Source organism: Alosa alosa, chromosome 5 (genome assembly GCF_017589495.1).
Source record: "Alosa alosa isolate M-15738 ecotype Scorff River chromosome 5, AALO_Geno_1.1, whole genome shotgun sequence".
Lineage (NCBI taxonomy): Eukaryota > Metazoa > Chordata > Actinopteri > Clupeiformes > Clupeidae > Alosa > Alosa alosa.
Genome location: NC_063193.1, coordinates 2,944,214 through 2,956,480, shown reverse-complemented (window position 1 = coordinate 2,956,480; position 12,267 = coordinate 2,944,214). Strand labels below are relative to the sequence as shown.

Here is a 12,267-nt window from a genome sequence, read left to right as displayed (position 1 = left end):
GTGAGTGTTTTTTTTTTTTTTCCCAGATTTTTTTTTCTCCCCCAACATTAATCAGTGCATCATTATAGGGCAGCCCTGGCCCTCCTCTTGCCTCAGTCAGACCAGTTTTCTTCTGACCACAAGTATAGGAAGGATCCAAAATTAGCAAAACTTGGCCTAATGAAAGTGAACACAATTTGACCACCCAGAAGTGGGCAGACCTTGACCCACGCAATATGGGTATAGTTTGATCCGCCAGCAGTCCACATTTTAACACGCTTACCTGAGGCCCACTTGATTTCACCTCCCTCCAGTGGATATATTTTCACCCAACATAATTTGGCATGCTTTGAATGTACAGGAGGTGCCCTAACTGTACCCTAATTTATGTATCTGTCTACCTGGTGAGAAAGCACCCAGTGTTGACACCCAACCAACGGGAACCACAGTTTAACCTACCTACTGTACCTGTAGGGGCCCGTGGTAGGGTCACCGCATAGGAAATGGACACTGGAATGGGTTCGACACTGGAATGTTGTGAAATGAGTCCCTGTCTCTTTGGATAAGAGAGTCTGCTAAATCCTACTGTGTTAACTCTGCTGCTCTTTCTCACATTGGATGACCTACATCTTTCTGACACTGTTAAACCCACCTACTCTTAACATAGTTTTTCTCTGTGCCTGTTCCAATGGGAAGGAGAAGAAGAACCCAGCATAGCTTGACACAATCACATGGAAGATGGTTTGCGCCACTCACTGTGGCTACAGTTTTAAAGCAACACCAAAGAACTTTTCCTCTGTCGCACGCACGCTATTTGTTTATCCAGCAACGGCTTTGCAAATAACAATGTCCATAGACAAGTTAGAATATGTTGCATGATTTTATGAAAGTAAGATGTATTGCGACATCATGCAAGCCAAATTTGTAGTTTCTTATGTCTCATTCCATCGAACTACAAACCCGCTACCCGATCTGGCAAACTTACATAGTGCGGTTATAGCCGATAGAGGGCCGCAAAGGGAATGCAGAAGTGCTTTTCACCCTGTTACGCGTTGATGAACCACGGAAACAATTTTGGAAACATTATTTTAAGGTACAAAAAATCTTTGGTGTTGCTTTTTAACCAACCTCTTCCTGACAGTTTGACCCTCCTGTTCCTGACAGAGTTTGACCTACATCTCTCTCACACAGTTAAAACCACCTTTTCTTGACACTGTATAACCCAATCTTAGCTGTTATATCTTGACCCACGTGACCTTGAAGTCTGATTTTTCTGTATTTTTTTTGCTCTTAATCTCAAGACTAATAATGCTTGGCTGTTTGGCTGATTCCAAATCTGCAATGAGGCCTGCATCCCTGGTGTTAAATCCCCCCTGACCCCCCCACCCCTCCCTTTCCCTCCAGCCTCTCCAGATGTAATGCTCTGGAAGAGCGAGAGTGTGTGTGGGGTGGGGGGTGGTTGAGGGCTGAATGGGGGGTGGGGGAATAAATAAATAGATGTTCGTCTTAAGACAGCTGTTCTACTCTTAGTTGGGGGTTGGTTGGCAAGTGGCTGGGTGGGGGATGACTGAGCGGCTGTGGCGTGGCGGCGGAGGCAGTAGGCAGAGACAGCTGGCGGGTAGTGTGCCAGTCACCCTGCCTGGGAGAGAGCAATAGGAGGACAGCAGACCTCACCACGCACATCAGCATCTCTCTAACACACACACACACACACACACACACACACACACACACACACACACACACACACACACACACACACACACACACCAGCATTTCTCTATAACACACACACACCTACACAGACATGCATGCACACACACCCACACACACACACACACATAGAGATACGGCTTCATTGAACAGGGCTCTGACCCTCTGCAAGCATCCAGGCTGTGCTGGAGTTGCCCGTTCTCTTCCAGTATGTCCAGTGTCTCATGATAAAACCACACTCCCACAGTTTAGGAAAAACTAAAAAAAATGTACGTCTGACCTACTAAGTGGCTAAGTGCTGGACATGGGTTAAACTGGGAGTATGTACACGCTTTACATTTTTTGCTGCCGGTTATATTTATGCTGTATTTTCTAGACCATTCTAATATCTACACTCTATATGTTTTCTACTCTCAGAATTAGGCCAAAAATAAAAGCAAGAAAAAAATAGATCAGCAGCTTGCCTGAAGCAGAAGTGTGCTTGTAAATCCATAGAGTGCACATGAATATTGGGAAATGCTGTCTTTTCTAATCATGCACAAAATGTTGTCGGTAGTCATTTTCAGCTTTTAACAACAAAAATTATACTGCACCTTGAAGGTCTTGGGCTACTTCACTACAATGACTGCAGAGAGCCTTCAACCTTTCCTGTTAAATCATGTGTAACCCTTTTATTGTTAACATTATGAAGAGTATATTATATGTATAAGTAATATGTATTATTGTTTTATTAAAAGGTATGTTTTGATATTTGTTTCAGGATACGCTCATTCCAATTACAGGGCCTCGAAAGAGACCTGTATTGTTATTTTTCGTCACTACCTCACCGTGTCGGTAATGGGTAATTTGCGCGCCTGCTGCCTTCCTTGGATGTGGTAGCCGTTTCTCAGGCTCCCTCTCCGAGATATGATATTTGTTTCATATATATTCCATGTTTTTCTCTGTCAGGCCCGGAACTCATACACCAGTGAGGTGGTGGCCATTAAGAAGATGTCCTACAATGGCAAACAGACCACAGAGGTCAGTATGATGGACCGCTCTATAGCACTCTATAAAGAGATCTTGATCTTCTATAAATCATTGTTAATCAGGGCTTAACATTCATTTTTCAAAATAGGGGGGGATTCCCCCCTTAGGTTATTCATGTAGGGGGGATTTACACAATTTGGGGGGGGGGGTTCGATTCTGATACCAAGTCAAGAATTGCGATTTCGATACTTCTTCGATACTTTTTTAAAATTGTGTTTGACTTTGGGGCCCCCACCACCCTGACGTCATCAGTAATATATACTGTAGTGGGATCTTTCACAACAGTGAACATCCTAGATTCTGCTTGACTCTCCACACACACAATGTTAAATTCATATGGAGTGTATTTAGTTAATAATATATTTTTTAATGTATAGCATTTTACTAGTAATTACTAGTAGCTAAACATACAACATTTGAATGCTTCATATTGACGTTTAAACTATAACACTTTCTTTAATGTGGTGTGTAGGTCTAATTGAGTGCACATATGTGATGAGCATAGATATATAGCCTGGAAAATCCAGACCTTGATAATCTAGAAAGATTAAGGGTCTGGCAAAGAACAATGTAATGACCCAACTCGAGGGGCGGCAACAAGTATGCATTTAAAATTCTCACTGCACGCAATTGGATAACACTAGACCATGCTTACTCTGAATGATTTCGGCTTCGACGCAATCGGATAACACTACGACCAATGTGTACTGTCCTCCAACGTTGCAGCGCTGTCTTCATCAGTTTAGCTGGTTCCCCGGAATGTTGGGGAAAAAGTAACGTGCATTATTGCTCTTTGCCAGAGTGTCTCGCAGAGACAATTCCATTGTGCTCTCGTGAGAACTCTGGATTTCCAGGGTAATAGATATACTGTCAGTATATATATCTATGGGTGATGAGTAGGTGTAATTGAGTGCCTGTCACTTTAAGAAATACATGAGAGTAATTAGCCTCCCTTCAGCCTGACGGTTTTAGGCTAGTCGCTAGTGAATAAAAGTTGTGCATAGTGCATAAGGATATGTGGATGCCATTCATTATGTTTTCCATGTCATTAGATAAAATAAATGTTCAAAAAACTAACAAGTTGAAGACAATCTTTCTGGGATCAAGTGTTGACGTGACCTGAGCTAGCAGGATAGTTACCAAGGAGCTCTTTCCAGATGTAAAAGTTTGCCATGGTTGCGTAGCATATTTGCTTAAGCGCAAAGTGGTTCTCTCTCTCGCTCTCTCTCTCTGTGTGTGTGTGTCTGCGTCTGCATTAGGCTATGTTCAATTCAACTCGGTAGTTGATCCGTCCGGTCAATAGCACCGCATTCACGCCACTTCATGATTATATTAACGTCATCAGACAGGCTGTAAAAGTGTATGTGGGAATTTCTCGCATTATGATGGCTAGAGTTGCGGGACTTGAACAAATTATGCGCAATACCCGCAATCCCGCAGTGAAATTTGAGCCCTGTTAATGATACTGTAAGTAGTCTTGATAGTATGTTCGATGTTCTATTAATAGTTTTATGAATAAACACGGTTGGCATTGTCTACAATCACTAAGTCTGGTATTCATTAACCTAAAACCTTTTCCGGAAAGGTGTTGTAACAATGTTGGACAGGCCATGACATTTAAGCATTGGCCACTAATTCCACATTCAATTCACCTGACCTTCCTCTCTCCCCCTTTCCCTTATGAAGAAATGGCAGGACATCATCAAAGAGGTGAAGTTTCTGGAACAGCTGAGACATCCCAACACCATCGAGTACAAAGGCTGCTACTTAAAGGACAACACTGCCTGGGTCAGTCTCTGTTGCGCCCACTACGTTTACATCTTGTTACCATTAACCAGACGATACTTTAATGGGATTACCCATTAGTAGAGAAGCTGTAGCTGTCTGGGTTTATCACAATCTTTTTCCTCCTGGTTCATAATCAGGAATGTTTTGTGTTTACTATATCTCAGGGAGAAAGTCTGTCTTTGTTTTCATGCTGAGGTTGTAAAATGAACTAAATGAGATTGAGATGTGGTTGTTGTTGTTGCTGTTTAAATGTGATTTTTAATGGTTCACCTGAGATTTTACAATGTTGAAAACACAATTGTTGACAACTTAGTAGATGTTCTATTATTTTCTTATTATTTTTTGTCTCTTTAATGTTTTCCTGTTTTAGTTAGTAATGGAGTACTGTTTGGGCTCTGCTTCCGACCTACTAGAGGGTAAGTTGAGAGAATTAGAACACAAACACCTGTGTCTATCATACATAATAAATCTAAGACAGAACTAGGGCTGGGACGGTAACCGCATTACCACAATAATTGGCCTGCACATAGTGTGTAATGTTGTGATGACATGGATTCAAGGTTGAAGTTCAAAACTTATCATCAAAAGATGAAGCAAACCCGAACTTTCGCGTTTGTGTTGGGGAGCGCATTGTTCCAACATTACATTTGTTTATTATGTGAGAGTAGGGGAGAACTGGCACAATCGTAACACTTTTCTATTCTTTCCATTCAACCTCGATTTACGTCGAAGACGTTAGACTTGGCCAGAAAGGACAAGAAATTTGGAAATTTGGCCAGAAAGGAGTCATACATATTTACTCCATGAAAAAAAATCAGTGAAACATTGGCCTGCAAATAGTATGTAATGTCGTGATGTGTAATGTGAGGAACCATCTTATGACATGGATTCAAGGTTTTGGATTCCAGCTGTATACCACGAAATCGCAGTAATTTCTTGCTTTTCAACCGTGGTAAGAAAAAATCCATACCGTCCCAGCCCTAGACCGATCCCGATCCCATCACATGATTGTTTAGAATGTCAATGATATTTTATTTTTCATTGGTGTTACAGCCACTAAATTAGACCTAACTGCAGTCACCGTTTAGCGGCAGTATCATAGAAATGAATAAAGTTGATTCAGTGTAAGAGAGACTGGAGGCCCATGACCTCTTACTACAAGTCTAGCCCACCACTTGAAGTATGTGAAGGTATGAGAGCACATCTTGAATTGTATGAAAGTACCTTCTGCCTCAGGAAGGGGCCTGCCATGTAAGCTGCTGGCCTGGCTGTCTAGTGTGTTGCTTCAGGTTGAAGGTTGACACCTGCCGCTTAGCGACATGACATAACACGATCAATTCCACACGGCATGTAAGGTAGGAGAAGGGCAGTGATCTGCTTCTCACTGCCCAAGGGGACATTGCAGAAAGCTAATTAAACAGGCTGCCACTAGACCGACATATTTGTCTTGCTGTGATGTGACGTGCATAACTAGAATATGTTGTTCTAACACAGCCTTCTTCTCTCCACCCTGTTACATGATCAGTTCATAAGAAACCACTCCAAGAGGTGGAAATCGCTGCCATAACCCATGGTGCCTTGCTGGGACTAGCTTATCTACATTCCCACAACATGATTCACAGGTGAGCCATCCCACTACCCAGCTTGTTGGGTGTTGAGTGGATTGACAACACTTCTGTTTGATGCTGAACTGGAATTAGGGATGTAACGGTATGAAAATTTAACCTCACGGTTATAGTGACAAAAATGATCACGGTTTTCGGTATTATCACAGTATTTCTAAAAGTGTGTTCAATATGTTCAGAAAGCACTGATAGGCCTACACAAGCTGAAATAGTTTCAAAAAGTGTCCCGTTCACTTTTTTCTTGGTCATGTTTAATTGGGTATGTGCTTATAGCTTAACTTACCATATCATAACTTGGAGTTTGTGATTTCTGTTATTTGGATCCAATGAATGAGACCAAAGTAAGTGTTTGAAATAAACTTTAGGCTACTGTATTCTCCTGATGACGTGAGTGGAATGGATTTAATGTGGAAGCGAACATAAAAAGACACAGAGTAGCTACATGATGTAGTGCACATTTTGCGTTGAAAATGTTCCGCCTTTTTAAATCAGGTGTAGCCTAATCTGAATCGTAGTTAAAACCATCAATTGGACAACAGAATCAGTAGAGTACCAGTTTTGTTTTATTGTACCAGGCCTACTGTATGTCAAAAGCAGGCTCGGATGAAGCTGGGAAGGATTAAACACACGGTTTCCACACCGCGGTAATCAACCGTGATAATTATGATATTTGAAAAGAAAACGGTAATTGTTATCGTCAACATTTTTATCGCGGTTTACCATTTATACCGGTAATCGTTACATCCCTAACTGGAATCTGTTGTTGTTGTTGGTTTTTATTGGGGGCCAAGCAGCGAAGCTGCGAAGGCACCCATTGTGTTTCTACGTTTTCTTATTATTCTTCTTTCTTCCCAAATGGGAGTCTATGGCAGCCCATAGAACCGTCTGATTGAGGACAGTCCAATCATTAATTTCACCAAGTTTCATGTTGGCACCTAGAGCGCTCTAGCGCCACCAACAGGCCAAAGTTGGACGTGCGTTCACACACGTAACTTCTGACCTGTTAAACCGACTGTCAAAAATTAGGTATCGTTGGAATCCTTGGACCAAGCCGAGTTCAACGCACCCTATGATGTCATTTTCCGCCATCACAGGTCACAAATTTTGTCCGATCGTCACCAAACTTGACACACATGCTCTTCAGACCAAGCCTCACAAAAGTTGTGGTGTTTTGTCTTCGGAACTAAAACCGTTCACCCATAATATCCAATCGAAATTTGCGGTGAAGCTGCCAAACAGGAAGTGAGATCATATATCAGCAACCCTTGCATGTATCAAAGCCAAACTTTATAGATGGAGTGAGGACCCCATCAGGAGGACGCTGAAAAAATTTGGTGACCTTTGACCTCTAGGGGGCGCTGCAATTAAGAAACATGTTTTTTGGCTTGTAGCTGCTGTTGTGCTTAGAATTAAAACGCACTAGTGGTGTCTGGTAATACTGTTGGAGTTCCTTAAGCCAACCCAGGTCAACTTGTGATGTCATCATAGTTAATTCCGCCGCCATATTGGATTTAATCAAAAACACAAAGTTTTCGCAGGTCACACATTTCAGCTGATCCCCACCAAAATTGGCAGAGACCATCTTCAGACCATGCCTGATCAGTGCATTGCTTTTTGGAACAATTGACAGAAGCATTCGCCTGTAACAGCCAATCGAAATTTGCGGCAAAGCCGCCAAACAGTAAATGAGCTTATATCTCAGCAACGCTTTCATGTATCAAAACCAAACTTAGTACATGTACCTCAGACCCCATTGGGAGGACGCTCAAGAAATTTGGTGACCTTTGGCCTCTAGGAGGCTCTGTAATTGACAAAAAGACATTTTGGCCAATAGTTGCTAATGTGCATTATTCTGCAATGGAAGTCAATGGCAGTCCATAGAACCGTCTGATAAAAAGTTATACAATTTGGCACACTGATTGGGGACAGTCCAATAATTAATTTCACCAAGTTTCATGCCGGCTCCTCCAATGCTCTAGCGCCACCAACAGGCCAAAGTTGGACGGATGTTCACGGACGTAACTTTTGACTCGTTGACCCGAATGTCAAAATGAGGTATCGTTGGAATCCTTGGGCCAAGCCGAGTTCAACACACCCTATGACGTCAATTTTTGACCTCTGTGTTTAAATAACAGCAAGTGTGATCATATCTCAGTCAATCTTTTATTTTTGATGTGAAACTGATGACCGCCAAGTTCCATCCAGTTCATTCTAATGTGTGTGCAAGGGTGGGGCGGGTGGGATGGGCAGGGGCGGGTTCTTGGCCCGGTGGGCTGGCTGGGGGAGGGGGGCGCCGACATTCAGCCCTGGTTCAGCCCCACAAAATCAGTTATGGTTTGATGTGAAACTTGACCTTGTAACTCAGCCAATCTTGGGTTGTATGGCATGGAACTTGCTGTGACTGCTTAAGGCTATATGTCTGATGCAATGGCATTGACTTACATGGCAAATCTGGCCTGCTGAACCTTCTGCTTGGCCCCCTCATTGCTGCTTGCAGCTATATTTGTTGTTTGTTTTTGTTTTTTTTTTATCTCGCTATTACACTGTTGCATCATAGAAAAAAAGTGAGAGAACAGCCTCAGAGTTTCCACATGGAGATGGGAGTAATAACCATATAATTTTATGACTGTCGGTGAAGGTGCTGTTTTCTTCCTCATACCAGACCTGTGTTTGACTGCTGCATATTACCTACATCATGGAAAGACAGTGGCAACAGCAGCCACATTGTTATAATACAGATAAAACTAGCACTCTGTATCTGTGTACCTATAGCTGCACTGTATGTTATTGTCAGAAGTGTGTACTAAATAAACAAATGACTGTAAATGTATTTTTATATAACCTGTAGATTGCTTTATATATTGTAAATTGCTTGTTTATTATGTTCTATCTGTATATACTGTAATATGTTTGTACATACTATATATACTGTCTGTATGTCACTGTCTAGTTGCTGTTTGGCAGAAAGACACCAACGGCCCGAACCAAATTCCTTGCATGTGTGAATATACTTGGCGAATTAAAATCTGATTCTGATTCTAATTCTGTAAATGAATTCCTCTTGTTGTCAGGGATGTGAAGGCTGGAAACATCCTGCTGACTGAGCCGGGCCAAGTCAAGCTGGCCGACTTTGGCTCAGCGTCCATCTCCTCTCCGGCCAACTCCTTTGTGGGGACGCCGTACTGGTCAGTGCGCCCGCCTGTGCTAACACCCCAGCCAGAATGCTGTCAGCCAGTCTACTGAAATGTATCTGACACCACATGTTCAGAAAAAAAGTAATTTCCTGACAAACAAATATTGGTATAAGTGTCCACACACTTAGATACCGTCAAGGTTCTTTGTGATTTCTTCTGAAATTTGACAGCGACATCTTTTTTGACTGCAAATCATGCCTTCTAAAAGGAAAGTGTCAAAAATGGTTTGGTCTAATTAGTTTCACACTGTTCACATTAGCACAGGCCCCTCAGTGGCCTGTGTTGGGCTGTAAAGGCAAATGATTTTACCACCATTGTAATCTCCTGATAAGATAAAAAAAAAATGTTTATACGCAAGTCAGTAGACTGTGGTATTTGACACACATTGTTTGGCCATAGAGTTCAGAATGTTTTCCCCCTCTGACCTGTAAGAATTATTTTGATTTATGGTGTGGTTCATGAGTCAGTATCTCCCTCAGATATTTGATAGTTGTTTGTTTATTTATTTATGTGTTTGTTTGTTCACAGGATGGCCCCAGAGGTGATTTTGGCCATGGATGAGGGGCAGTACGAAGGGAAGGTGGATATCTGGTCCTTGGGCATCACCTGTATAGAGCTGGGTGAGTATGTCTGCTTCAGGCTGTCATTACTGCCTCGCTGGACTGAATGTAGCTTAACACACATTGCACGAGCCCCTTTATGGTCTATTATGAACATTGACTTTGCACTCCATTCAGGACAATGTTCTCCATTTATATAGCGTCATTAACCATGAACTCTTAAGACTAAGCTGTCTCAGAGTGCTTTACAGAGCCAAAGACTTGCACAAACATACCTATAATTGGTTGTGATAATGATAAGATGGAAGTGTTTAAGAGGTACTGGAAAGTGTAGGTGTGTGTGTGTGCGCGTGTGTGCCCATGTCTCCATGCTGGCATGCATGTGGATCTTATCTTGAAGTCATGGATAAGTTATATTGGGCTCTGCATATTTAGATTATGACCATAGGGCAGCGTGGTCATTTCCAGTAATAACTCTTACTGCTATTTATGGGCTAAATTGTATCCCCTCCAAATTACTTGAAGGTTGAGCCCAAAAGATACTCAGTGAGTCAAGTCTGCTTTATGTCTGTTCATCCTTTCAATCTCCACTCTCCCTCTCTCACTCTCTCACACTCTCTCTTGTTTATCCCTTCCCTCTCTCCCTATTTCACAATCTCTTCCTCTCTTGTCTTTTTCTCTTCCTCCCTCCTTGTGCAGCGGAACGCAAGCCTCCCCTGTTCAACATGAACGCTATGAGTGCCTTATATCACATCGCCCAGAACGACTCTCCCACACTCCAGTCCAACGAGTGGTAAGCCCGGCCCAGACCCAGACCTTCTCTCCCTCCTAGCCAAAGAATATTCTTACATAAGTGACTCTATACATACACACACACATACACAAGCATGCATATAGCCATTCAGATATACTGCACATGCACACAGATTTATACATAAACATGCGCACACACACACACACACACACACACACACACTCACACTCTTACATGGACAGATTACACTAGAAAAGTAACCTCCATCCCTCACGGAACTCTCCATGACCTAATGCTTTAAAGACATTCTGATGGCAAATTATGTTTTTGAAAGCAAAAGGCATATCCTATAACCTAACATTGTACACGATCAGCACACCTGACCTAGTAATCTGTTAATTCTGTGCATGATAGAGCCTGACTCATGCAGCGCTGACTGACTATACCAGCATGTCAGTTACACCAGGAAGTACCCTTATGGAAAAAAGCAAGTTATTTTGAACCTGACCTTGAGTCTGTATGTTATGGTACAATGTGACATTTCCTGTAAAAGTGTCACCGTTTCTATACATTTTGGAAAAGAGTGTAACACCAACATGATTAAAGCTCTTAAAGCCAGCTTGTATTTTGTGTGTGTGTGAGAGAGTGTTTTAGTTTCCTGTATGGATTCCCGTCAGTCTGCAGCACACTGTTGAGTTTCAGTTATCTTAATCAGGCTCCTTCTGACTTCCTCTAAAGGTCTGACCCCTTCCGGAGCTTCGTCGACTACTGCCTACTAAAAATTCCTCAGGATAGACCCTCCTCTGCTGAGTTACTGAGAGTAAGTTCACTTCTCTCTCTCTCTCTCTGTCTGTCTTCTCTCATTCTTCCTCTTCACTCTTTCTGTCATGCGCATGACCTCTGTCTCTCATTTTTTCTGTTCAGTTCTTTTTTCTGTCTGTATTCTCTTTGATGGCAGCTGCAGAGTTGAACTGAGTCCGTCATCTGTGTGTCTTGCACACACTCATGCAACACAGTTAGTCCCACAATCGCTTCACTTATTATAGTGCTAAGCCTGCTGCTTGGTGGGTCAGTAAAGAAATGAGAATTATGTGTGTGTGTGTTTGAGTAAATGTTCTGTGCAACAAATGAACAGACTGCCATTATTATTTGCTTGTGACCTGCCTGGATGCCAGAGAGGCCTGTGATTGAAGACGACACAGGAAGTGACCCTGTCCTCATCTGTTTGTGCTTCCTGACTGGGTACAAGTTGAGCTTTTTGTTTGTTTGGCTGCCGACAGGTAATCCAATTACTTCTGAGCTAAGAGCTTTATGGTCTTGGTTTGGCCTTTCACACTTGGGGGGGCAAATCATGTTGTGTATACAGTATATGCAGGTGTGTTTGAGTGGAATGTATGTGCTGTATGAATGTTTTGACCTTCTCCTGCCCCTCGCCCCTGGAGGCATTAAAGGCTGCTGAGCCCCAGGGCTGACAGGCTACCCTCTTGGCCTCCCCCAGATTGCCCCCCTCCTGCTCCCCACTACCACCCCAGCCTAACACAGACCCCATTTAAACACCATGCTGGTCTCCACATTGGAGCTTTGGGGGCAAGGGAAAGAGGTCACTAATCTGTAGTTTAATGTTC

At 42.6% G+C, this 12,267-nt stretch overlaps 1 protein-coding gene across 3 annotated transcripts in view; it reads left to right on the top strand.

Annotated features, from left to right (window-relative positions):
- taok3a (TAO kinase 3a) overlaps positions 1-12,267 on the top strand; it is a 70,597-nt gene that overhangs the window by 34,499 nt on the left and 23,831 nt on the right. For all 3 annotated transcript variants that reach the window (XM_048242748.1, XM_048242751.1, XM_048242749.1), the window contains exons 5-12: positions 2,641-2,712; positions 4,408-4,509; positions 4,880-4,925; positions 6,035-6,131; positions 9,206-9,319; positions 9,857-9,948; positions 10,588-10,681; positions 11,381-11,462. In XM_048242748.1, the coding sequence (XP_048098705.1) occupies positions 2,641-2,712; positions 4,408-4,509; positions 4,880-4,925; positions 6,035-6,131; positions 9,206-9,319; positions 9,857-9,948; positions 10,588-10,681; positions 11,381-11,462 (699 nt within the window). The remainder of the gene's footprint in view (positions 1-2,640; positions 2,713-4,407; positions 4,510-4,879; positions 4,926-6,034; positions 6,132-9,205; positions 9,320-9,856; positions 9,949-10,587; positions 10,682-11,380; positions 11,463-12,267) is intronic.